The sequence below is a fragment of the Molothrus aeneus genome, chromosome 22 (assembly GCF_037042795.1).
Source record: "Molothrus aeneus isolate 106 chromosome 22, BPBGC_Maene_1.0, whole genome shotgun sequence".
Classification (NCBI taxonomy): domain Eukaryota; kingdom Metazoa; phylum Chordata; class Aves; order Passeriformes; family Icteridae; genus Molothrus; species Molothrus aeneus.
The window spans coordinates 5,783,579-5,809,205 of record NC_089667.1 but is presented as its reverse complement, the minus strand read 5'-3'; the positions used below and the strand labels follow the sequence as shown (position 1 = coordinate 5,809,205).

Genomic DNA, 25,627 nt, shown 5'->3' with positions numbered 1-25,627 from the left:
TGAATGTCCATAAGCAGGATGAAAATGGAATCACACAGGTGTGAATTTCCAATGGGATCACACAGGTGTGAATTTCCAGTGGGGTCACACACATTTGAATGTCCACGACCAGGATAAAAATGGGAACACACACATGAATATCCATGGCCAGGATGTAGATTAGGATCACACAGGTGAATTTCCATGGCCAGGATGTAGATTTGGATCACACAGGTGAATATCCATGGCCAGGATGGGATCACACAGGTGAATATCCATGACCAGGATGCAGATTTGGATCACACAGGTGAATATCCATGGCCAGCTCTCTGTGCAGGACCACCACACACGTGCAGTCCATAAGCACAGCCTTTTACTCTGTCACCCACTGCCTGCAATAAATAGTTACATGTCACACTACATGGCTTGCCTGCGACTGACAAAGGTCCTGCAAGGCAGGAGAAGCTATTAGGGGAACAGATTGCTGGAATAAAATATTAAATTTCCACTTATCAATCTCTTTAATGCGCCATAACTCTCAGAGAAGCATTCAGCCTTCTCCCTCTGAACAAATTGCCCTCCCCATCAGGGGGTTGGAGCAGCCCTGCATTTTCCTCTCTGGGGCCTGGAGGGAAGATTTTGGGTGGCAAAAGGGGGGAGAACAGGGAGACAGAAAGGGGAAAAGCTGCTGCAGGCTTTTCTCTGCATCAGCCTTCTGTGTTGTTTTTTTTTCCCTCCCAAGGCTGGCTGCTCACTAGATTGAACTCCATTTATTGCATGCAGCTCTTGAAAGAGGTTTCGTGGTCCACTGACAATCCCTAAATTGCCTGCAAGACCCAAACAAATGTACCTGTAATAGCTGAGTGAGGAGGGTGAGCCCTCCCCAGCACCGGCCTAATCGCTCCTCAGGGAGAGCTGGATAAACATATTCAGATCCCATGAATTATTAAAGGATTTTTTTTTATTATTATTATGTGGTGCAGGCCTGGCCTGTGGGGCTGGCTGTTAATCCCTCCTCACAGGGCAGCTGTGGGTGTGCCCTTCATTCCCTCTCATTTAACCTCAACCCCACTGCCAGGACCTTTGGGAACCAGCTGAGATTGCAGGCAGGCAGACACCAACACAACCCCAAAAATCCTGCCAGCCCTGCCAGCCCCCGTTTCCTCTGTGCTGGTGGAGCCTGAGAACGATGCTCTTTTCCAGTCCTTTGTAAAAACACCAGGGAAAGAGACAATTTCAAATTCCAGAGGGGGAAATCCACAGCCCCTCGTGTCTGGAGGAGCCTGTGCAGGTGAGCTGGTGCAGCCACCTTCAGTGCCACTGCGGTGCTCAGACACATCAAAAACGGGCAGGAAACACGAAGAGAGAGCTGTGCCTGCTGTCCTGACACCCCAAATGATAAGGGGTGGCTGGACAGGCAGGATGACAGCAAGAAATGGACACAGAGGCTATGGAGGGATGGAAAGTGAGAGCCTGTCACTCTCAAAGTCTTCTTCAGTCCCTGCTCCACCTCCTTCTGTGTCTGGGGGCTGACCTTGGAGGTTTTTAAGCTCTGCTCACTGTTTCAAACATGCCCCAAGGTTCTGGACGCTGTGTGGGACGGATTTCTGCTGCCAAAGGGAGTCAGCTCAGCTTGTACCAGGCACTGCCCCAGGAACGCCGAGGTGACAACTCCTCAGCAGCTGATTGTGGCCATGACCTTGCCCTGGTTTTGGGTGCTTGGGCAGGGCCGGGCACAAAGGGTTTTGTTCTTCCAGTGCACAAGAAACAGCCCCCAGAGAAATGGCTGTACCAGGAGCGGCTCAGCAGGCAGGGATCCAGGACACGAGGTGTGAATGAAAGGCCTGCTCCGGTGATAAGGATCATAAACAAATACCGGGTAATTAGCATCTAATTAGCACATCCCATCCATTGACCTCCAAGCACTTGGATAGAGGAAGCTTAGCCTGGTTTGCCCAAGTTACAGAGAGGGGAGCTGAGGTGCTGAGGTGACAAACACGGAGTTATTGCTAATTTTAGCTGTCCCAGACTCGGCTCTCTGCTTGCTCAGCGTTTACCAGCAGAGGAAGCTGGTGGAGGGAGCTGGGGTTTCATCACCCTCAGGTCAGACAACTCCCCAAGGACTGGGGTGGCAGGAGAGGCTCTGACTGCCCTGGGCTGGGCGGAGCAGGAGGTGACAGCGCCGGGAGCCTGTTCTGTGTTCCCCGTGCCTTGGAAGCCCCCAGTGCACCTCATTCACCTCCCTGCCCATCCTGTCCGGGCTCTCTGCAGGCCAGAGCTCGCTGCAGTGTGGCTGTGCCCCACCTCACTGCTCCAAGAGGCACTTCCAGCCCTCCTGATAACCCAAAGGGCTCCTTTTGCCCCAAAGGAATAGGATAAATGTCCCTTTCCTGCTCTCAAAGCACCCCCAGCCACTTTCCCCCTCAGTGATGTCTCACAATGTCACTCTGACTTTCAGAAATCAGGTTACTGCCATAAGTTATTTCTTCTCTTGAAGCTATTTCTTGACATGACTTTCTCTCCCTGACACTCCCTCAGCTTGCCCACATGTCTTTCCCTACCTCCTGTGGCCACAGTGCTTTGCAGGCCCTCAGATCCCTTCTGTCTCCTGGGACATCACAGCATCACTTCCCACTGCCTGCAGCCTGGGATGTTGTTCCTCCCTGGAGCCCAAAGCTCCCCCAGCACCCACAGGGATCCCTGGCAGGCGGGTGAGTGAGTTCACAGAGCAGGAACTGCTCTGCAAGGAGCTCAAATGAAGAATCATGAGAATTGCCCAACATCAGGAACACCAAACACCATCGTGGACAAGTGACTCATCCATCTCCTGCCTTTCTGGCAGTCCACATCCTCATCCTGCCCCTTGCTCTGATCAATATCTCCCTGATGTGCCTCTGCTGTTAATATGTACAACAATCTCTCTGAATCCAAAGCAGAAGACGAGGGGAGAACAAACTGAATTGGTGTAAGAAAGAAAAAAGGCCACGAGAGGAGAAGAGAAAACCCACAGTAAAGCAGTGCAACACCAGCACCAAGCCAAGAACTCCACTGCCCCATTTCCCTCAGGAGATTCCCACCCTCAAAAGGAGACAGTGACTGAGGAGATGGAGCTGTGTTACAGACACATTTTTTGTCTTTAGGATTTTTTTCTCCTGAGAAGCTGAGAGGCCTCAGGAACAAAATGTAAGCAATGGTTATCTGCTGCTGTGGAATGCAACAGGTGGATCTGGGATTGGGCTCATGTGGTTGTTTCTAATTAATGGCCAATCACAGCCCAGCTGGCTTGGACTCTCTGTCCGAGACACAAACTTTTGTTATCATTTCATTCCTTTTCTATTCTTAGCCAGCCTTCTGATGAAATCCTTTCTTCTATTCTTTTAGTATAGTTTTAATATAATATATATTATAAACTAGTAAATCAAGCCTTCTGAAACATGGACTCAGATCCTCGTCTCTCCCCTCATCCTCAGACCCCTGTGAACACAGAACTGCTCACACCTTTGTCTCCCTCCCCACCATTTCTTCCCATGCTGCAGAGCAGCCCAGGTGCTGTCCTACCTGTGACATTGACCTCCACCAGGCCCGAGCGTGTCCCGATGGCGTTGGTGGCCTCGCAGACGTAGGTGCCAGCCACGCTGTAGGACACGGGCCCTTTGAAGTAGATGGTGTTGTTCTGGATTTCCACACTCCCTGGCAGGGTCCCGTTTGGCCTGGGGGGGGACAGAGACAATGTTTGACCCACAGGTGACACCCAAAGGTGACAGCAACGTTCTGGGTCTGTGCTTGCCCATGGGCAGGTGTGGAAGCTGGAGGTGCTGGCTGGAAAATCCCCATTAATGTAGGTAGGAAAGGGACACAACCTGAGCTGGTTTTAAGCCCAGTTTCCTGCCCATTTAACCCTCCTGATCAGCCAGGGTTAATTTCAAGCACAGCAGTGTTGATTTAGAGCCCTGCCCATGTCACAAAGCGTGGAACTGGAATTATGCAAAACTAAACCCGGAGATACAGAAAATAAATTGACAAAGGCAGATGAAAAAATTAAAAAAAAAAAGCCCCTGTGTGTTAGGAAAAGACACACATGGCCTGGTTATTCTTAATTACTGAAGCAAAGTAAAGTAATTACTCCTTTTAGGCAATTAAAAATTACTCAAGTAATTCCTTCCCCTCCTCCCAACCCAAATGTGCACATATTGTCAGCAATTTAGAAGAAACAAAAGGGAATAACGGGGGTATAATTAGGATTGTAAAGAAGTGCCCAAATGCATGTATCCTGCATGTCTGTATGTACACATATGTACAGAAAACAATTTTTCCAGCTGCATCAAGCCAATGATTCCCAAGCTGATGGAAAAGCACCTTAACCATAGTCCTATAGAGCTCTGAACCTACAAAAACAAGAGCACAGGGTGCTCAAAAGGGTGGTGTGGGATTGCTGCCTCCTGTGAGAGCTCCCCTGACTGCTGCTCATCACCACCCAAATGGGAGGAGAGGAAAAGCATGGCTGGGTTTTACATTCCAGGCACAGAAATTGCCTCAAGTGGCATCTCTTCTGCCTTGGGTGTGTTTTTGCCTCTGAGGCTTTCCTGGAAATGTTGTGAGGAACCCAGAGAGCTCCTCAGAATTTAAGTCAGACTGGCAGAACCAACAGATGGAGAGAGCTGGGGATGGAGAACTAGGAAAAAAGGCAAGAAAAACAATCCTCTTCAGACTTTCACTTTGAACAGTTTGATCTGGGAAGTGGAATGAGAGAGAATGTGCTCCTTGCAAAGCCATGTTGAGAGCCTCTCTCCTGATGACAAATGCCAGCTGAAAAGAAGAAAGGATCCATTTGATCTTCCTCTTTTAAAGCTACATGAGTGCTTACAGAGAAGAAAGAGCAGCAGGAGAACCACATCAGGTTGTATCAATTCCCACCTGACTGCCCAGACACCCCTCACTCACTTTTCAAGTCCCTTTAGTGTGTTCAGCCAAAAGCTGGAAACCTGAGGACAAGGAATTGCTGCTGTTTAATGCCAGTCACGTGAGGAGCTGATTCCAGGGGAAAGTTGTTCACACACACACACAAATTTTCTGTTATTTGTGCCTTTTCAAAGCAGGGCAATCCTGGGTTCTTTCCCAGCTCTGCTGCCGAGGCACGTGAATCACCTTGTCACATCTCAGCTGCCTCATGTCACCAGGGCAGGATATGATCCCAGTGAGGTGAGAAGGGGGAGTTTTCCCTGGGTATTGAGGCTGCACTGAGCTGGCAGCCACCCTCACCACAGGCATAGGCTGTACCTGGGGTGACACTGCTGACACTAATGGGACTGGGCCCTAAGTGACCACAGGGTGAGGGAGGTGTCTGCAGAGACTCCTTGTCCCTGCTGGGAGGTGACATTTGCTGCTGGCAGCGGGGCTCTGGGGACACTTACAGCTTCCACTCGTAGGTGTGAGCTGGGGGGTTGGCATCAGATTTGCAGATCAGCTTCACATCCTTGCGGTTCAGGAACCAGTTGCCATCAAAGCCCTCGATGGTGACTTCTGGCTCATCTGCAGGGGTGGGGGGAAAGGGAGGAGAGCGGGGGGGAAAGGAGAGAGGAAAGGGTTGTGGGAAAGGGGAGAAAATGAAATAGGGAGAGATGAGGGGGCAGGAGTGGGGGATGGAAAGATTTAAAGGAGGGAAAGGTGATGGGATGAGGAATGTGGGAAAGGAAAGGGGGAAAAATGAAATAGGAAGAGATGAGGGGGAAGGAGTGGGAGAAGGAGAGTGAACACAAGGAGGGAAAGATGATGGGACGAGGAATGTGAGGGAGTGCAAAAGAGAGAGAGAAGGGGAGCAGGAGGGACACGGCAGAGGCAGAGAAAGAAGGTAAGAAAAAGAGAAAACCCACGATTATTCCAAAGGATCCTTTCAGTTCTCACTCTCAAAACCACAACTGCAGCCCCTCCACCAGCCCAACCCAAACCCCTCTTTCTCCAGAGCCTCTCCCCTGGGCAGCCCCGAGCAGGGGGAGCCCTCCCAGCTGTGCCAGGCCCCTTACACTGCACGTTGAGGGTGATGCTGTCGGTGAACCTCTCCAGCTGGTAGTTGACCACGCACATGAGCTGCTGGCGGTGCGCCTCGCGGCTCGGCACCAGCCGGTACCGGCTGATCACCGTGATGGTGCCGTTGCTGTTCCGGATCTCCTGGAACTCCGCCTCCCCCTTCAGCTTCGTGTCCCAGGTGACGGTGCTGGGGGGTTTCCCGTTGGAGGAGGTGCAGGTGGCTACCAAGATCTTGTCTGTCCTGCCAGACTTGGCGATTAGAGGCCTCTTGGTGCCCTCCATCCAGTTCGTGGGCTTGGCTGTAGGGGAGTGAAGAAAGGAGGAGGAGGAGTGTCACAGACATCTTTTATGAAAAATCTTTTCTTTAGGATTTTTTCTCTTGAGAAGCTGAGAAGCTTCAGAAACAAAATGGAAACAATGATTATCTGCTGCTGTGGAATGCAACAGGTGGATCTGGGATTGGTCTCATGTGGTTGTTTCTAATTCATGGCCAATCACAGCCCAGCTGGTTCGGACTCTCTGTCTGAGCCACAAGCTTTTGTTATCATTCTTTCTTTTTCTATTCTTAGCCAGCCTTCTGATGAAATCTTTTCTTTTATTCTTTTAGTATAGTTTTAATATAATATATATCATAAAATAATAAATCAGCCTTCTGAAACATGGAGTCAGATCCTCGTCTCTTCCCCCATCCTCAGACCCCTGTGAACACGGTCACAGAGGAGGAGGAGAAAAGGGTACAAAGGGATGGTTATAAAAGCAGTGCTGGTGTGTTTGCTACACCCCCAGAGCCATCTAACACCACTGAGGCTGTGACAGGGCTTGTGGTGAGTCCAGAGTGTGCAAATTGCCAGCAATAATTCCCATGTAGTAATTGCTTTATGGCAGTGCCTATGCACCTTGCACCATCTACCTGCATCATTTATGGGGAAACTATGGTGGAGGTGCCCTAAATGCACAGATATATGGAAAGTAAGCCCTTTCCTCCCAGAGGTTTCCATCCCTGTGTTAGAAAGGAACTGAAATTGGAGAGAAAGCAACTCATGTAGACCTTGGGTGGGGTCTGTTCACTCACAGCCCTGAGCTCCAGGGACAAGCTCTACTTGAGTTTAGGATCAATCTGTTGTTTCTTCTCTCTTGGCAGCCCCAGCTCATTAAAACTCACCACTCCCACAGGGACCTGGTCACTGTTACTGCACCTACATTAGGAGTGTAGGTGGAGGGAAAAGGGGAACTGAGGCCTGGAAAAAGAAGAGGTGTGACAGCTCAGCTGTCTCAGAACCACCTGCTTTGTGTTCCCTGCTCTTCACCTCTTCCCAGTCAACTTAGAAATCCATCCCTGCTACAATTTACACCCCAAATTTGCCCCGAACTCCCAGGATGTGAATCTCAGCTTCCTGCAGCTCTGTTGGACTGGAGGTTCACCCTGCAGAGCCTGCCCAGAGCCTTACCCAGCACGGTGAGGTTCAGCTGCCCTTCCCGGTTCCCGGTTGGGAAGGTGGCAAACTCACAGATGTAAACGCCCTCATCATCCAGCTCCAGCCGGGACAGCTGGATGGTGCCATCCTTGAAGGAAGGGTTGCGGAAAGTCACCCTCTCCTTGTAGGGGGACAGGATGGACACGCCCATGGCGGGGTTGTAGATGGCCACATTCTGCTTGGTGCCGTTGGTGGCCTTCTGCCATGTCACCTGCGTGATCTTCACGGCGGGCAGCGGGTTGGTGAAGCTGCAGTGCAGCACCACGTCCGTGCCGATGAACCCCGAGACGGTGTCATTGACCAAGACACTCTGAGCTTGCAGCCCTGCAATGAAATGGCAACTTGTGAGTGTTTGGGGACTTCCCAGAAGCATTGTGGTTATTGGCATCAGGCTCAGGAGTTCCTCTATTTACTCCACTTGTTTCACAGAATTCACAGAATGACCAGGTTGGATGAGACCCTCAAGACCATCGAGTCCAACCCAGCCCCAGAACCCCAACTCAACCCTGGCACCCAGTGCCACATCCAGGCTTTGTTAAACACACCCAGGGATGGTGACTCCACCACCTCCCTGGGCAGAACATTCCAGAACTTTATCACCCTTTCTGTGAAAAACTTTTTCCCAATATCCAACCTGTATTTCCCCTGGTGCAGCTCGAGGCTGTGTGCTCTGGTTGTGTCAGTGCTGCCTGGAGAAAGAGCCCAGCCCAGCTGAGCACAGGCACCTTTCAGGAGCTGCAGAGAGTGATAAGGTCACCCCTGAGTCTCCTTTTCTCCAGGCTAAACAACCCCAGCTCCCTCAGTGGTTCCTCACAGGGTTTTTGTGTTTCTTTTTGACATGGCTGATACAAGGGCAATTTGTGGCTACAGGCACCTTCTGCATCCACCTGCAGCTTCATTCTTGATCATAAACACCTTCCTCCCACTATGACCAGCCTAGGGCTCATCATCATCATCACCCAAAGGCACAAGGCTGGATCAATAACACCTTCCTCCCTTTTGTCTTCAGCTCGGGGTGACACTGAGTCAGTTGTGGCAAATATGCAGGGCATGTGTGTCTGCAGGCATGTGAAAGCCCTGATGTTTATCAGCACAGCACATCCCAACATATGCTAACACACACTCAGACATCCATTTAATCCCATTGGAGCTGCAGCAGTAATTAAAGGAGCTGCAAAGACCCAGCCCTCATTTCAGGGCAGCAATAATTCCCATACAAGAACGTTAAGGCACTGCCTCTACACCTTGCATGATCTCCCTGTATCATCCAGATCATTTCTGTGGCCTTTTTATAACCCCAGAAGTGGCTGAATTTAGGAACCTTCCACCCTGATTCTGTGGAAGGTGCTGGTGAAAAGTGGGAGCTGCAGTCCATGACAGCTCTTCTGTCTCAGTTGATTCCTCCCCTGACAGATGGAGAAAAGCATCTCCCACCAGACTGACCCTGAAATTCATCTTTGTTGCCACTGTGTCTTTTCCTAATCTGTGTGTTTAGAGATAATGCTCTGGTAATTATACAGCCAGTATTTGTATGATAAATACAACAGGGAGGCAAGGTGGGAAGAACGAGAAAAGCGGGTTTTGCTCCCAGCTTCTGGGAGAATCTGCAATTGGATGGATTCTGGGAGCTGGGCAGGAAAGGAAAGAAAGGGATAGTTAAAAAAAGAAAGATAGAGAACTCTTTCATGTTCTGCACAGAGAATGAGGAACATGAAAGAGTAATGGAACAGAGAGAGGGGCTGGGGAAAGAAAAATGCAGAGCAAGAGAAACAAGACAGCACCTCCTAACAGAAATGTCACCCTGCTCTGTTCTTCCAGGGATGAATGGCTCCCTGTCCAAGGCTAAAATAAACTCCTCAGTGTTGGTCCCCATGGCAGATGTGTCCTGGGACCTCTCCAAGAGTCTCCTTCCTGCAGTTTCACAGACACACACACGAGTGCAGGCAGATAAAACTCTTCTCCACCCACACTCCACGTTGCCCCCTCACTCCCTGCCTGCTGTTCCCAGCCTCACGCTAATCCCCACATCTCATCCATGCCTCATCTCTCTCCCTTCTCCTTCCTGTGACCCTGAGGACAAGCCCCAACAACCCAGCCTGGCCACGAGACGCCACCAGCTGACCACAGCCATCAGCAGTTCCGACCGAAACTCGGCCTCCAGAGCTTTGTGTGGACTTGCCCCCTGCTCCCCGAGCCAAGCCCCACACCCCAACACTGAAGCTGGGTGATCAGGAATGTTCTCCAAAGCTTCTTGCAGCCACAGCAAAGCGCTGGTGCCCTCAAGTGCCTGCACACACAAAGCCACCGTGTCCTCTGGGGCTGGCAGGGCGCACCCTTCCCCTCCCAGCACAGCCAGGGCCATCTTCCCCACAGTTTTCTCCCCACAAAGCAGAGGGTTGGGATGTCCTCACTCTGAGAAAGTCACATCTGGACCATGTTTCCCCTCTGGAGAGGGATGTCCCAGCAGCAGGACACAGTGCAGGACATTTCTACCACCAGCACCCACAACATCCTCCCTGATGAAACGAGGGCACAGGCTGGGTTTAGACGAGGCCACGCTGGGATCTGAGGGAAGAACGGGGGCACAGGGGAGGGGGAGATGTCTCCACCATGCTGTGCAGCATATGCTGCTCCTTCCACCCCAGAGGTGAGCGTTGCCCACACTCGCCGAGGTGAGGAACAGCTTTGCCAGGCAGTCTGGCTCGGAAGGCTCCAGAGCCTCCCAGAGCGTGTGGGAGCTTGCTGGGGAGCACTTCAATCACGTAGCCAGGGCCTTGGGAACGGCCCAGCCCGGGTGGGTGTGCTCAGCACTCCCTCAGCTCCCAGAGCCGGGGCAGCGCCGAGTCATCAGCGCCTCCTCCACCGAGGGCCGCTGCCCCCAGCGGGGCCTGCCTGGGGCTGGGGCGCTGCCACAGGAGCTGGCTCTGCTCCCCACAGGGGCCGGCTCTGCTCCCCACAGGGGCCGGCTCTGCTCCCCACAGGAGCCGGCTGTGCTCCCCACAGGGGCCGGCTGTGCTCCCCACAGGGGCCGGCTCTGCTCCCCACAGGAGCTGGCTCTGCTCCCCACAGGGGTTGGCTCTGCTCCCCACAGGGGCCGGCTCTGCTCCCCACAGGGGCTGGCTGTGCTCCCCACAGGGGCCGGCTCTGCTCCCCACAGGAGCTGGCTGTGCTCCCCACAGGGGCCGGCTCTGCTCCCCACAGGGGTTGGCTCTGCTCCCCACAGGGGTTGGCTGTGCTCCCCACAGGGGCTGGCTCTGCTCCCCACAGGGGCCGGCTGTGCTCCCCACAGGAGCTGGCTGTGCTCCCCACAGGGGCCGGCTCTGCTCCCCACAGGGGCTGGCTCTGCTCCCCACAGGGGCCGGCTGTGCTCCCCACAGGGGCCGGCTCTGCTCCCCACAGGAGCTGGCTCTGCTCCCCACAAGCTCCCTGACCCCCCACGGGGCCCGGCGGGGCCCTTTGAACCGGCGTTTCCACAGCCCCACAAAGCGGCCCGGCGCAGGAAGTCAGGGCTCAGCGTCTTCTCTGGTGCCTGGGAGCAGCAGAGGAGCCAAATTGCAGGCAGGAGAGGGTGGAAGGCCACGAGATTCTCCTCAGAGTCACCCCTGCAGGGCTGGCAGTCCCTTGTGGCATGAGCACTGCCAGGCTGAAGGCCTCCACTGATGTACCTCTCGATGAATGGAGATAAAGTCATTCAACTTGCAGGGAATGTGATGGATGGCACAGGGGAGGTCAGTCTAGTCCCTCATTCCATCCATCATTACTGTGCCCTTCCTTTATGCTGTGATTTCCCTGCAAATCAATGAACTGACCCTTTTAAAAATCAAGTTATTTATCTTGGCCTTGAGCATCAGCAACAATTCCCAGTTCTACCCTACCCCTGCCATGGGACCCATGCATCAAAACAGTCTAGACTTGGACATAAATTGGAGGAAAAGTGGATTTTGGAGATGATAAACCTGATCCTGAACCCACAATGGTCCTGCAGAACCCTCCTGTGCTCAGGTGTGAAGAGCCAGACTTCTGGCCAGGGAAAAAGCTGGTGCCAGTTGAGTGAAGACAGCTTGCCAACAGCCAAATGCTGCCAAAGCTGGGATTCAGGCCCTTACACGCAGCAGCCTTGACAAAAACACATTCCAAACTTTCTCAGGGCTCCAGGGGAAAAGGGAAAACAAAAAAAATAACACCCGGCAGAACAAAATAACAAAACAAACAACAAAAAAAAACACCCTGAAAAACCCCAAACACAGCGCGGAAATCGCATTTCCTTTCCAGGTGACTGAACAACTCTTTTGCAAGACAGGAAAAACTCTCTCTGTTCCACTCACCTAAGCCTTAAATCAGGAAAACAACGCACCCATTCTGCTCCAGGAGCACCCACACCTCAATGCAGCGATGAGGAAGGGGGACAGAAAGGGGAAAGGGGTTTGGGAGGTTGTTGGATCAGTTTCCCATCCTAAATCAGAAGCCAGAGGGCAAACCTGGCTGCTGCCACGCTCTGGAGAGTGCTCATTTGAGTACTTGTTTGCAAGGTGACTGAGCTGGGCTGACAGGCCTTCCCTCGCCCCGTTACACACTCAATAATTCATCAGGGCAAATGCATAGATAATTGATGGCAATGAGCACGCACGGCCGGCAGAGGAGGAGAAAATAAAATCACTAATCAGCCTCTGGAGAGGTTTGAACATATTCAGCTGGATGTGTGTGTGTGTGAAGTGCTGGGATTGGCCGCATTTCTCCTTTTGCTGAATGATCCGTGTGCTTGGTAGGGCAGGGAGAAAGCTTGGGATGAATCCTGCCATTTTCACACCCCAAGATCTCCCAGTGCCCACCAATCCATGCTGACACCTCCCAGGGGCAGCCAGCACCCGAGCAAGGATTAGCTGGATGGGTTGCAGCTTGCCCACTTGCATTTTATTCATTAGTTTTGTGGTGTTATTTTTTGTCGCGGACCAAAAAGGGCCCAGCCGTGTGCCAAAGACTTGTTGGTGCCAAGACCTCATTAGTGCAGACCTCAGAGATCCTACTCCTCCACCTTGGCCTCTGAAGTGGTTTGTGTTGATGCCTTTCCCCACGATCCCAACCCCAGATATTCACCAAGGCCTCAGGGGCTCTGTGCACAGCTCAGGGTGCCCTGAGGCTCACGGGCTGGGAAGGGAGGGCTGCACTCCCTGGGTGTCAGGGGCATTGGGACACAGCAGAAGTGGCAGGTGGTGGCTCTTAGAGCTGGAAACTCTTTCTCCTAAAATCCCAGGAGGTGCTGTTCCAGCAAGGCTCCCACACCTGCAAATCAGGTTCTTGCTCCCCCATGCAGAAAGCTCTGGAAATGATCTCCAGGCTCTGGGTGAGCTCTGTCACAACCTCACTCAATGCCTCTTTGTTAAGAGCCATGTGAACTGCACTCCGCTTTGCACAACCTTGCCTCTGCTCAGCCTCTCACCAATTTCTCTCCCTCCTGTTCCCTGATACTCATCTCCCCTCCAGGGCACTGAAACAGCCCTTGGCAGAGTGTGATGAGCCACCCTTTGGTGTGGCAATATCATGACTGATGCAGATGTCACAAAGCTCCTGATTCTTAGTCACAGCAGCTGGGATCTTACAGAAGGACAAATCAATGCATCACACTTCAACCTGCGCTAAGTCCCACAAAAAGACCTGATTTTGGGACAGCACCGTGGCCATGGCAGTGATGTCCCATCCTGTATCTCTCACAGACACTGCAAATTTTCCATGAAGGAAAACTGGGATGGAACAGGAGCCCAAAACTTTCCCCTCTGTGTCACTTCCTCTCCTGGTGTTTCTGAACTCATCTTTCTGAAGGAAAACAAGATCTGAAACACAACTCGTGTGGGGCAGAGCCTCCAGCAGCCCAGAGGAACATCCCAGGTTGTCAGGCAGGGTGGGAAACATGAGAAAAAAGATCCTAAATCCCAGCAGGGGAATTTCAGGTGGCAAGAAGCAAAGGTGTGAGGCGGCACTTGGCCAAGAGGTTGGGGTTGGTAGCTCTGCTCTTGCCAGGGAGCCTTTGCATTGATTGCCAGGCATTTAAATCAGGATTCTGCTGCTCTTCCAGGAGCACAGGGCCTGCCTTGCCCTGCTGGGAGCCCGTTGCAATGAAGGAGTGGGCTCCAGTGAGTCACCCCAGGCCCTTCCTGTGGCAGCAGACTTTCACTGGAGGTCTCTCTGCATTCCACTGATTCACTCCTGCAGAGCCTGAGCACCACAGGGACTGTAAAACTTGAGTTTCCAACACAAGGGGAGGGGGAGCCTTAGAAGGGAGATGAGAGAGATGTGGCAAGATTATAGCTCCAGGTGACATGGCTGCACATGAAAGGCCTGAGATAACACTGGGATGGGGTGGGGGCACCCCAAGAGAGAAACTGCACGCCCAGACATCCCTTCCCCCTTCCCAGTGGGAGCTGGGAGAGATTTATGGGAGCTGTCGGGAAATGGCAGCGTTGTACAATGGCCTGCCTGGCCCTCAGCCAAATAAATCCCTCCCAAAAAGAAAGGACTGGGCTGGCCTTTGGCTTGAAAATGGGAAACACGGGGTCCTCTCCTCGAGGTCACTGGTTCAGACCCAGATCCAGCCCATGGCAGAGATGGTTTTATCCCGGGACCAGTCAATGGCTTGTATCGAGCGAGGTCTCCAGCCAGGCCATCATTGGCAGCCTTTGGGATAAAGCCTTCTCCTGCCTGGGCAGGATTTCCTCTCTGGATAAATGGAGCACAAAGCAGCCTCAGGAGCCCCTGGAATGAAAGCTCTTCCCCAAAGGGCCTCATCCATCGATGCTCCACTTATAATCTGGTCACTGAGCCACTGCTGGGACTCACACACAGGCCCCAAGCAAGAGCAAGGCCATGCTTGTCCCAGTGTTCCTCATAGAAAGAGATGGAAGAAAAACAGAGACCAGGGTGGGATAGGCCACAGATTGAAGAGACAGGGATGACCACCAGACTAGACCACGAGTTTTTCAACTTTGCAAACATCCCCAGCTGCATCCAGCCAGGAAAAGGGCTGCAAAGCAGGGGAGTGGGATGGGAACAGCAGCCTGCCTCTGCTCCCAGCTCTCCCTCCCTGCCGTTCTTTCCCTGCCTTTCTCACAGCTGCTTTGCTTCACCCCCCAAGTCACGGGGAGGGGAACATGCCCCATGGCGAAAGCAGGGAGGCTGGCAGAGCAGGGCTCCTGCAGAAAGAGCTGACACAGCACTGGGAAAGGCCTTCCTGCAATAAAGCTCCCAAAGCCCGTGCTCAGCAACAAAGCACAAAGGCTCTGTCCGCGCCGCGCAGCGCCCGGCCCGCCCCAGCGCGCCCGGCTCATCCAGCTGCCAGCTCCCACACACCTGAGCACACACACAGCCTGCCGTGCCCCACTGCTGCCCACTTGGCTCATTTCCCCTCTCCTGTGGGCTGGATGTGGCTCCAGCTCCTTCCTCAGCTCTTTTCCTGCCGTGTGCTCCTGCTCCCACCTGTCCAGCGCTTGGTTTCGCAACTCCAATCTCCTTTGTCCTGCAATTTCCATGTCACATCTCCTTCCCTCCCCGCTGCCTGTGTCCAGGATTGCCTCTCCAGCTGGTCAATGCTTGTGCCTTTCTTTGAATTTCTCTCCTTCCATTGTAGCCTTAAAAATCTTCCCACCCCTCTTGTATCTCCACCACCCCACCCCAGCCCACTCGCTCGCCCCTGCTCATCTCCAGCCACTGTTCCACCAGTGGACATGTCCAGGATGGCATTCTGCACTAGGAAAAGCAGGCAGCTGGCCAGGCAAAGACAAAGAACCAAAAATCCAAGACTCTTCTCTCTGGAATCATCTTGCTGCCTGCCAGCAAGGAAAAACCAAGGTCTTTTTGCTTACCAATTCTAACCTGTAAGCAAAAGAAAGAGGACCACAAGCAGAGCCAATGCTTATTTGGTGGTTGGGTGGGGAAGAAAAGCTGGAAAATCAAGTGTGGAGGAAGGGAAAGAAGTTGGAGCTTTGAGAAGAGGGAAGCTAATTAAGCTGAGACTGTCCTGAGACCTTATCTTGATGGGCTGAGTCCTCAAATGCACACGAGTGTTTTCTCTGCTCTGCCTCTTTCTTGGACTTCCTTGTTGCCTTGGATATTGTTCAAGGAGCTCTGGTCCAGTGCTAAATCTCCTCGAGCTCTCCAGGTGCTAAGGAGGAGAGATTTAATGAGGAGCTGTGAAGAGGGGATCAAGATAGTAACCCATGGAGAGCCTCATTTCCGAAAGGAGGGAACTTGAGACTGAAGAGATTCAATAAAAACAAAAATAAACTCGATGGCACAGAAAAACGAGAGAACATCAGATCCTTTCCCCCCTCTCTCTGGTCTGTGGAGCTGGAGCAGGAAATGGGGGAGCTCTCAGGGCTGGAGCAGGGAGTGACTCACTCGCCTCCACAATGGGAACGGGACAAAGCCGAAACTCTGCTGACTCAGGCGTGACTTCAGCGCCAGGGTTAATAACTGGCAGCCTCCCCTGGCTGCCCCAGCAGCCAATTCCCTCTGTCCCCACTCAAACCAAGCCTCTTTCATCAGCAGAGATGCCCGGTCACAGGAAATTATCAAAGATTCCAAACGCTGGCCTCGTGTCCAAAACGTGGTGAAAAATGCACCCCTGCCAAAGCCCGCTGGTGCTGGCCAGCCCTGTAATTTTCAAGAAGATCAAAACTCTGACTTTCCTATAGCTGAAATGTGTGTTTAACAGTCACAGCTTTCTGCCTGTGGTTTTGCTTTCCTCCCATTATCTCTCAGGATATAACATATTGCTGATATCTCACTATCTCCCAAAGTTAAAAAGAAATGTTTCCTCCTCTCGGGAGCAGGGATGCCACGCTCTGTTCTTCTGTAATTTGTTTCGAAAGACAGAAACAAGCAAGTTTTTTTGTAACCAGGAGAATGTGATATATGCTCTGGTGGCTGACAAGTAGGGAAAAGCTTTGCAAACAAGACAAATGCAAACATGGCACCAACAGATGCAATGGACAGACACCCTTCGCTGGCTCCCTGCCTGTGATTTCTCTTTTAATGTGTTTTTATCTTGCCCTAGAGATATCTCTGCAGGGAAGTGGGAAAGGCTCAGACCTCCCAACTTTCTCTGGGTTGTTTAAAGATTCCAGCCCATGAACAACCCCCCAGAAAGAACAGTGAGCACAAATAACCTCAAATTCAATGCTCTGCTTGATTTCCAACCTGCTGCTGCTCAGCTTTCTTATCATCAAGCCCCTGTGTAAGGAATTTCTACAGATTTCACTTCTTAGAACAGAGGCAGACACAGCTCCAGTCCTACCTGGGCCCCATCGGCAGGAATCACTCTGCATATTTATGGAAAAAAGCTTTGCATCTTCAAAAGGCTTTTCAAACAGCAACTAATTAATCCTCCAACACCCTGAGAGGCAGGAAAGCCTTATTACCCCTGCTTTCAGGGGTGGGGAAACCAGAGGTGCTGAATGACAAAGAGATGTGCCCAAGGCCACCCAGGCAAGCAGTTGCAATCTCAGCCGGCTGGAGGTGGGGATGTGCAGAGGATGGTGGCAATTCCCACCTGAGGGAGCAGGGATGGAGGCATTTGTGGGGAGCCCCACAGCCCCACCCACCCCTCATGCAAATGGCAGAGTCACCCTCATTTCCACGGCTGGGGAAACTGGGGGAGATGAAGGGGAAAATCCATTTAATAGGCAGAGCGTGGAAACCTAAACATTGCCCAGGTAAGAGCTCCACTAAAGGTTCCCAAATAGTGGCTCACGATTTTACCAACCCTGAGCAAACTGCTTGCAGCCAAATCTCTGGGATTTTTGTGCTAAGGACATGCCAGAAATCAGGAGAGACTTGGAGGCTGGGGGTGAGTGTGCCATTCACCCTCTGAGCAAAGCCAGCCCCACATTTCTGAAATATCCCACGTGCTGAAAAACAGTGGGGTTAGATTAGATTTTAGGAAGAAATTCTCTGCTGTGAGGGACTGGCACAGGTTTCCCAGAGAAGCTGTGGCTGCCCCATCCCTGGAAGTGCCCAAGGCCAGGCTGGAGGGAGCTCTGAACACCCTGGGATGGTGAGAAGTGTCCCTGCCCATGGCAGGGGGTGAAATGGGATCAGCTTTGAGGTCCTTTAAACCCAAACCCTGCTGTGACCCCTGTGCTGGGTGGAGATGCAGCTCTCCCATCCATTAAGGTCCCAACCTCCATCCAGGCTGTCTGAGGAATGATTGCTGGGCTCAGAGGGGCCTGCAAGAGCCAGCACTGTAAACAAGGGACAAGACCACCCATTAAAGGCAGGCTGAGCATGGGGAGGGGGGAGGAAAGCAGGGAGGGAGGGTCAGAGCCCAGCAGGGAGACCTCCCACCACGGGTCACACTCCCTGCCCCATCCTCTGCCCTGCCTGGGCTTTGCTTTCCTGGGAGACCAACCAGGTACAGCCCCTCTGCCCTGCCCAGAGAAGCGAGGGCTGTCAGCAAAGGCTCAGGGAGGCCAGAGCAGAGGGCAAGGCAGGAGGAGCAGGGAATTCTGCAGAGAAAAAAAAAAAAAAAAAAAAAAAAAAAAGATTATTTGTCCTGCAGAGAGTTCACAAACTCCCATTTCCATTTGGGCGCCTCTCAGTGGGAGCGTTGCTCCTTCTGCTGAGTTAACTGGGGACTTAGACTCAAAAGTTGTATCTCCTTAGTGATTGTAACACAATGAGGGACACAGGGGATCCTCCAGGAAGAGAAATTAAAGATTTCTCCATGCCTGATTGTCCCATTCTCCAACAAGGTGGCTTTGTGCTTCCAGGTAGCCCCAGGGAGGAGCTGGGCTGTGCCACAACACTCAGGGGAATTTGATGACAAATGTCCCTCAGGAGGTGGAGTGACACCAGTGCTGAGTGCCTCAGTGCCCAGGGACAAAGGTGTCCCTGCAAACACCACCTTCAACACTTCTGGGGGCCTCTCCCAGGGTGTTTCACTTGAATTCTGAGCAGGAAGGTTGGGATCCCCACAGGCCTCAATCCTTGGGGCAGGCTGGAATCACACATTTGTCCTAAAACTGTTCCCCAGGTCCTGATCCATGAGAGATCAGGCAGGACCAAAAGCAATCAGCTCCTCATGGAGATCCATGCACAGGGACAGAAGCCAACAGCCAACTCCCCATCCCCAGCCTGGTGCTGCAGAAACCAGGCCTGGATTCTCAGGGTTAAACAGCTCAGTTGGCCTTAACTGACAGATTTCATTGCCTTTCATGGTGATTTCATTGCCTTTTGTTCAACTACATCAGCACCAGGCTCCGTGTTCCCTTCTCAGGGAGCAACAAGCCACGTGCAGGGCGATGTGGAAGCCAGATGGATTTTCCTGTGCCACTGGGGAGAGCTCCAGGGAGTCATCCTGCTCTTCCAAAGACCAGGAGGTCAACTGCTCTCAGGGGACTCCTGTGTGCTTTGTCTCAGCTCAAACTGGAGGCTGCCACAAAAATGGAAAGCATGCTATGAAAAAAATAACCAGAGCTGGTGGAACATTTTCCAGCACAGCATATTTTTCTGATGGAAAGTGTCACTTAGTCCAAGCCAAAACCATCTACTGGAACGTGCTGATTTTGGCAAAATTCTACTAAAAAAAAAACAAACAAAAAAAAAAAACCCCAAAAAAAACCCAACCAAAAACCTTTTGATAAGTTTGAAATGGTTTTTCCTTGTGGACTCTCATTTCTTTGAAATGGCATTATGGTAAAACACTGACCAGGACTGCAGCCAGGATGGGACGCTTTGCTTGCCATGGGATGGGGGCATTTTGGATGAAGCTAGGCCAAAGTTTTCTTTTGAAATTTCCCTTTTGTGGAAGTTTTCAAAGCAGAAGGAAACCACCCTCTGAAACTGCCAACATCCCCACTCTGCCAGCCCATCCTGCCTTAGTCATCCCCAGAGCTGACCTTTCCAGCAGCTCTCACCCCCAAACACAAATCCCTGTGCCTCTCCCCACCTTCACTCCCCACAGCCCCTGATCCATCTGGGTTCATCCTCTCCTGGCTCTCATCCCACCCTGTCCCTGGAGTTTTCTGGGGGCTTGGGCCAGCCCTGCAAGCTGTGTGGGACCCCCAGCCCCTCTGGAGCCCCTCTCCCTCTGGGTTCTCTCTGCTCCTCCTTCCCGACAGACGGATTTGCTCCCACCCTGCACCTGCCTGCTGTGCCCACCTCCTCCTCCTCCTCCACAAGTCTGCTGCTTGTGCCTTTCCACTCTCTAACAACTCCAGGGGAGGCTGGTTGAGAGAACTCCTGTTCCTTTCAGATTTGGGGGCAAAAAAGAGGGGGAGAGAGAGAGAACACAAACCAGGCTATTACATTTTTTTACCAGACGTGACAATATGGACACAGTTCCTCCAGAACATTGTGCATATTTTAAGACAAACTTTACCCCAAAAATGTCAGCCAGCTCTCCTGGTGGGAGGAAGAATGAAGGAATGGAAGGGTCCTCCAGGTTTCCAGCAGAACTTTTATCTTGGAAAAGCTGGAAACTCCTGAGCACCTTCCCCAGCACAGCATGCTGCTTCCCTGCTGCCTCCCAAGGGCTGGAGCGAGGATGGTGCTGCAAAATTCCCCATTTCCTATGGGAGCAGCTCTGTCCTCCAGCAGGGGAGTGCTCAGGGTGGGGAAAACGGCTCTGGAGACAAACCAGTGGAGGCAGGAGCAGGGAGGCCTGGAGGGTAGATGGGCTGGGCTTTGCCCAGAGAGATTGTGGACTCTCCATCCCTGGAAATATCCAAGGCAAGGTTGGATGGGACTCAGGAGAAGCTGTCCCTGCCCCTGGCAGGGTGTGGAATTAATGGTTTTTAAGCTCCCTTCCAACCCAAAGCTTGCTGTGACTCCATGCCTTGACCTCCCATGCCAGGACCATCACCCGGGTGAGGAGGAGCTGTGCAGGAGGAATCCCAAGGAGGGAGACAAGAACTCCTCCTCAGAGGGATGGGAGCAGCCTGGCTGTGGCTCCCCTTGGTGCTCCACCACCTCTGGACCTGGGGTGGCTCCCAGGCTGCAGTGTCACTTGTCTGTCACCCCTGCTTGAGCTAAGGACTGCTCAGAGCCACCTTTACTTGGTGCTTAGGGAGCAGAGTGGCAGAGAGAACACAGCTGGATTCTTGGCTACCTAAAGAGATGGATGGGAGGATATAAATAGCTAATGGCAAGAGGAAAGAGGACAAAAAGTCCCATTTCCAATTTGGTAAAAAACTGACCAGAATAGTAGTGGAGGAAGACTTCCAGAAATAAGCATGGGGGTATTAAATGAATGGAAAATGAATTAAAAGAGAAGACAGGGAAAAGAGACTAAAAGGAGATTCTGAACCTGTTTGAACAGTAACTGTCCCATCTTGGAAAAAGAGATTATGTCACCTGGGTGCCACAAACCCTTACTGGAGGTGACTTCAGAGTGACAAGAGGCAGTGGAGAAGGAAGATAAGTATGCAGATAAATGTCATTAACCCCTGTTAGTGCGGGGCTCTGAGAGTTCAAAGGCCCCATCTGCAGTGAAGGATGGAGGTCACAGGGACTGTGTCTGCAAAAACTCTGAGAGGAGGCAGTTGAATAAACCAAAAGTTTCTTGCAGGCTTGGGAACCAAGGGCTGTGACAGTCACAGGGAGCTCAGCCGATCAAGAAGGGGAGGGAAGATCATTCCAGGTGTGCCAAGGTGGGGTCTGCCTCTGAGGTCATCCCTGACCCACAGGGATGCAGCAAACAGAGCTCAGAGGATGGGAAGGATGTGCCCCAAAGGGAAGGGAAGAGCCTTGCTTGAGGGGAGGGACACACCTTCCTCAGGAGAGATCCCATCAGAGAGAAACAGCAGCCCTGGGAAGGACAACAACAGCTCTCAGCTCTTCTCAGGGCGAGCTCTGAGGATCCCCATGGCTGTTCCCAGCCCTGGGGCCTCTCCAGCTCCACAAACACCCAGCCAAGGACGGGGACATTTTGCTGTGGATGTCCCCAAGCGAAGCACCCAGACGGGGAAGCCACACAAAGCCCAAGAGGAAGAGGAAGTTTACAGCTGTCCTCAGAAAAGTCAGCGTGGCTTTTCCTCTCAGAGCCTCCACATCCCCTGGGAAAGCACAACAACTCATCTGCAAGTCTGCACAGAGCCCTCTGGGAGCTGCAACCTGGGGCCTGACAACTCCGTGGCAAAGTGTGAATCCAAAGTAATTGCACTGTTTGCTCTGGGAATACTCCAGATACACTTGGCATAACAGAGGAACACTCAAAATTCTCTCCTTGTAGGATCTACAAACCCCCTCTTTCTATACATCCCCAGGATTTTCTCTTCTCCCTTCTTTCTTTCCATTGCAGTGATTTTAGAATTTTAGAATTTTTTTTCGAGTTTCTGCCTTCACCCTCTGCCTGTGTAATGAAATCTTTTTATCCTCCAAGCCTGCCTTGCAGAGAGGGGGATCTCTGGAGCAGACACTGAGGGCAGGGTCCCTTGGGCACAGACACAGACGATCTGCAGGCTGGGGCTGCAGGCTTGAGCCATTTTAATTACCTGTGAGCAGAGCACCAAGGAATGGCCAATGTGCAAAGCAAGCCCTGGATGTCTCACCAGGCTCCTGCTGATCCTCTGTCAGATTAAATTCTTTGGTGAGAGCTGCCCTGCAGTTTTATGGCAGTGGGGATGACCCCCCTGCACCCATGTTTGGGCTGGAGCAGTGCCTGAGCTCCCAGAGCTGTGCAAATGCAAACTGTGACACCAAGGAACTCCAGCAAGGTTTGAAGCTGCTGCTTTTCCATCCCTAACACAGCAGAGATCCCTCTGAGTCCAAAATCCTGCACAAAGGTCTCCCCTTCTCCCATCCTGAGGTCCAAAGTCATCCCTGTAGCTGGAGAGGCAGATCCTCTCTATCTGCCCCATCCTACCAAGCCCTTCCCAGCTCCTCGTGGTCCCCTCATATCCCTTCATCTTCCTCAGATGCCCACAGCAAACCCAGGGGAAGGAAAATGGTGTTTGGGTGTGTGTCTGTGTGGGCAGAGGGAAGGGAAGGAGCAGATCTTTCCCAGGGGACTCAGATAGGAGTCAGGGCTGAGCAGCAGCTCTCCCCCAGCTGGGATGGACATTTGGGGCACCCTGGCTTTGTTATTAGGTTATGGCAGGGGTCCTTCAAGCAGGAATGTGGCAAACTGTGCTGTCAGAAGCTCCTGCACGTGCCTAACTCCCCTCTGCCTCCTTGCCAGCAGCTCTCCCCAAGCTGGGATGGACATTTGGGGCACCCTGGCTTTGTGTGAAGGCCTCTGAGGCTATGGCAGGGCTCCTTCCCAGCAGGAATGTGGCAAACTGTGCTGTCAGAAACTCCTGCATGTGCCTAACTCCCCTCTGCCTCCTTCCCAAGCTCTGCCCAAGCTGGGATGGACATTTGGGGCGCCCTGGCTTTGTTATCAGGTTATGGCAGGGGTCCTTCAAGCAGGAATGGCAAACTGTGCTGTCAGAAACTCCCCTCTGCCTCCTTGCCAAGCTCTCCCCAGGGAATTCTGTCCTCTCCCAGCTGGCAGTGGCTGTGCTGCACAGACCTCCTTGGCTCCATCCCTTGTCCCCCGTGCCTGCAGGTGCTGGGGAGGGCACAGCTGAGGCTCCCACAGGACTCAGGGTCCCCATTCCTCCTGTTTCCCTGGCCCTGCTGCATGGGAAGCCGCACCCTGACCTCTTCCAGCTCCAACTTGCTTTCCCAAATTGGGCTGGTTTAGGGCAGGACGTGCCTGGGCCTGCCACCTCCTCCCCAAGCCTTTGAAGGCAGCCACGTAGGCAGCTGCACCCACAGACTTTGGTGTGGAAAAGCCACAAATCCCCTGAGTCACCTGGCTCCAGCCTCTGAAGGTTCCTGTTCCCTCTCTTGGTGGGACAGACAGGCCCAGGACAGCAGGACTCCCTTCCCAAGAACTCCTGGGAAGGCAGGCTCCTGTGCCAGCTTGGGAGCAGGGCTCTGGAGCTCAGGATGGGAAAAGGGGGGTCCTTTGTGCAGGATTTGGGACTCGGGATAGAGGGGAGGCCTTTGAGAAGAATTTTGGACCTCAAAGTGGGAGAAGGGGAGACAGGATTTTGGAGCCCAGGATGTGTGAAGGGGAAATTTTTGTGCAGGATTTTGGACTCAGGGTAGGAGAAGGGGAGGCCTTTGAGAAGGATTTTGGACCTCAGGATGGGAGAACGGAGGGACTTTGTGCAGGATTTTGGACCTCAAAGTGGGAAAAGGGGAGACAGGATTTTGCACTCAGGATGCAAAGAGAAGAGGAGACCTTTGTGCAGGATATTGGACCTCAAAGTGGGAGAAGGGGAGATTTTTGTGCAGGATTTTGGACCCCAGGATGTATGAAGGGGAGATTTTTGTGCAGGATTTTGGGCTCAGAGTGGGAGAAGGGGGGGTCTTTGTGCAGCCTGCAGTGAGAAGGGGGAAGGGGCCAGGGGCCAGGGACCCCTGGTGCCACAGCAGGCAAGCAGAGCAGATGGCTCCCTGCAGGGTGAGCCCCAAGTCAGGGGGCTCTGGTGTTCTTCAGCCTCAGCAAAGGAACCTGCCTGCTCGGGGGGTTCTCTGTGCTCAGCACTGACCCATTTCCCCTTCCATTTCCATTTCCACCCCATTCTCCCCCTCTCCTTGTCCCCCAGTGCTCTCCATGAGGGGCTGAGGGTGAGCTGGGTGTGGAAGGAGCCACCTGGCAGGCAGGGCACAGAGCAGGGTGTGTGCCCAGGGAACATTTCAGGGCAGAGGAAACACGTGCAGTGCTCCAAGGACACAAAACCCTCCTGGATTTCCGCAGCCCCGGCTCCAAATCCCCCACCAAAGCCATTTTCTCAGCCAAAGGGACAATGGGAGCTGACATAAACAATCCCACAGGATCAGCACATGGACACCCAGCCCGCCCCCACTGCTGCCTCGCCTCCCCCCCAGCCCAGCTGAGGCCAGCAAGACACAATGTGTAATTAGGTTAATGAGCTAAGCCCGGATTTTAATTGGGATTCCCCGATTTACTGCTCTATCTCCTCCTTTTGTTTTACTGCTGGTGCAGGTTCCTAAAAGCTGCCCTTGCTGAAGGCCCCGATATTAGAAAGGTCTTAGGGATCTTTAATTGTATTTAATCATCGAGGTAATTAATGATCCTTGAGCAAAATGGAGATTGCATCTAGAGTAGCTCCAGTCTTGCCCTTTAGCATCTGTTGTGTCTGGGCACAGGAATTCTGCAGCAGGCAGGACAGGGGTTCACACAGAGCCAGACAAAAGGAATGGAAGAGAGAGGAGAGTGGTGGGGAGAGAAGGGACTGGGGGCAAAAAGCCCATTTGAAATGGAGAAGGAGCTGGGTAGAAGAGAGGGAAGCAGGGAAAGGGGAACAATGGCATTCCTTCTCCTCACAGGCAGGAGCCATTGAATTGCAGAGCCAGGGGGGACGGCTGCTTGTTCCCTGTGTCCCCAGACTGGACAGCCTTGGCTCAGACAGCTCCCATGAGACAACCACCAGCTCCTGCTGCTCCCCTTCTCCATCCCTTCCCTCCCTCTGGCACGGTTTCACAGCCCTTTTTTCTCAGGGAGACGTTCCCAAAGTTCAAAACCTTGAGCTGGAACAGTGGAGAGGGGGAGTGATGGGGCAGCAAGTCCCAGCATGTCCCCTCTCTGCCAGGCCACAAACCCTGCACCTCCCATCCCTGCTCCCAACCCCTCCAGAGCACAAACAGAGCCTGTCCAACCAGAAATGGGGCTGCCTGCTCCAACCTGCCCCAGAAAGGCAGATTTAGTGAGAAATGTCACAGGCAAAGCAGCAGCAGGGACGTGGAACCAGCCCCTGTGTCTTGGGATGGACCAGAGCTGTCCTGAGCACGGGGATGTGTGAGCAGGGGCTGTGCTGCCTTGTTGAGGAATGTCCCCTGGCTGCCAGCCCTGGTGACAAGGGACAGCTCAGCCCAGGAAAAGCACTGCCCTCCCCTCCTCCAGCCCCAGTTTGTGCAGGACAGTTGCACAAACTGCACACAAAGCACTGCAGCCTGTAGTGGGGTGATGTTTGGGACCACGTGAGTCCTCCCAAAAGGAAAAATCCAGCTGCCACAGCAGATCCCCCTTCTCATTCCCATTCTGGTGGGGTAGAGCATGAGTGAAGGGTCCTGGTATGAGCCTGCTGTGATTCTGTCCCTACAAATGAACCCCAGATTGGGCCAAATAAGCTCTGTGAGCTGGC

General features: G+C 52.8%; 1 protein-coding gene across 1 annotated transcript in view; it reads right to left on the bottom strand.

Moving 5' to 3' along the window:
* Positions 1-25,627, bottom strand: part of NECTIN1 (nectin cell adhesion molecule 1) — a 60,335-nt gene that overhangs the window by 6,263 nt on the left and 28,445 nt on the right. The window contains exons 2-5 of the mRNA XM_066564526.1: positions 7,452-7,802; positions 6,000-6,302; positions 5,391-5,508; positions 3,538-3,689 (exon numbers count right to left, since the gene is read on the bottom strand). Of these exons, the coding sequence (XP_066420623.1) occupies positions 3,538-3,689; positions 5,391-5,508; positions 6,000-6,302; positions 7,452-7,802 (924 nt within the window). The remainder of the gene's footprint in view (positions 1-3,537; positions 3,690-5,390; positions 5,509-5,999; positions 6,303-7,451; positions 7,803-25,627) is intronic.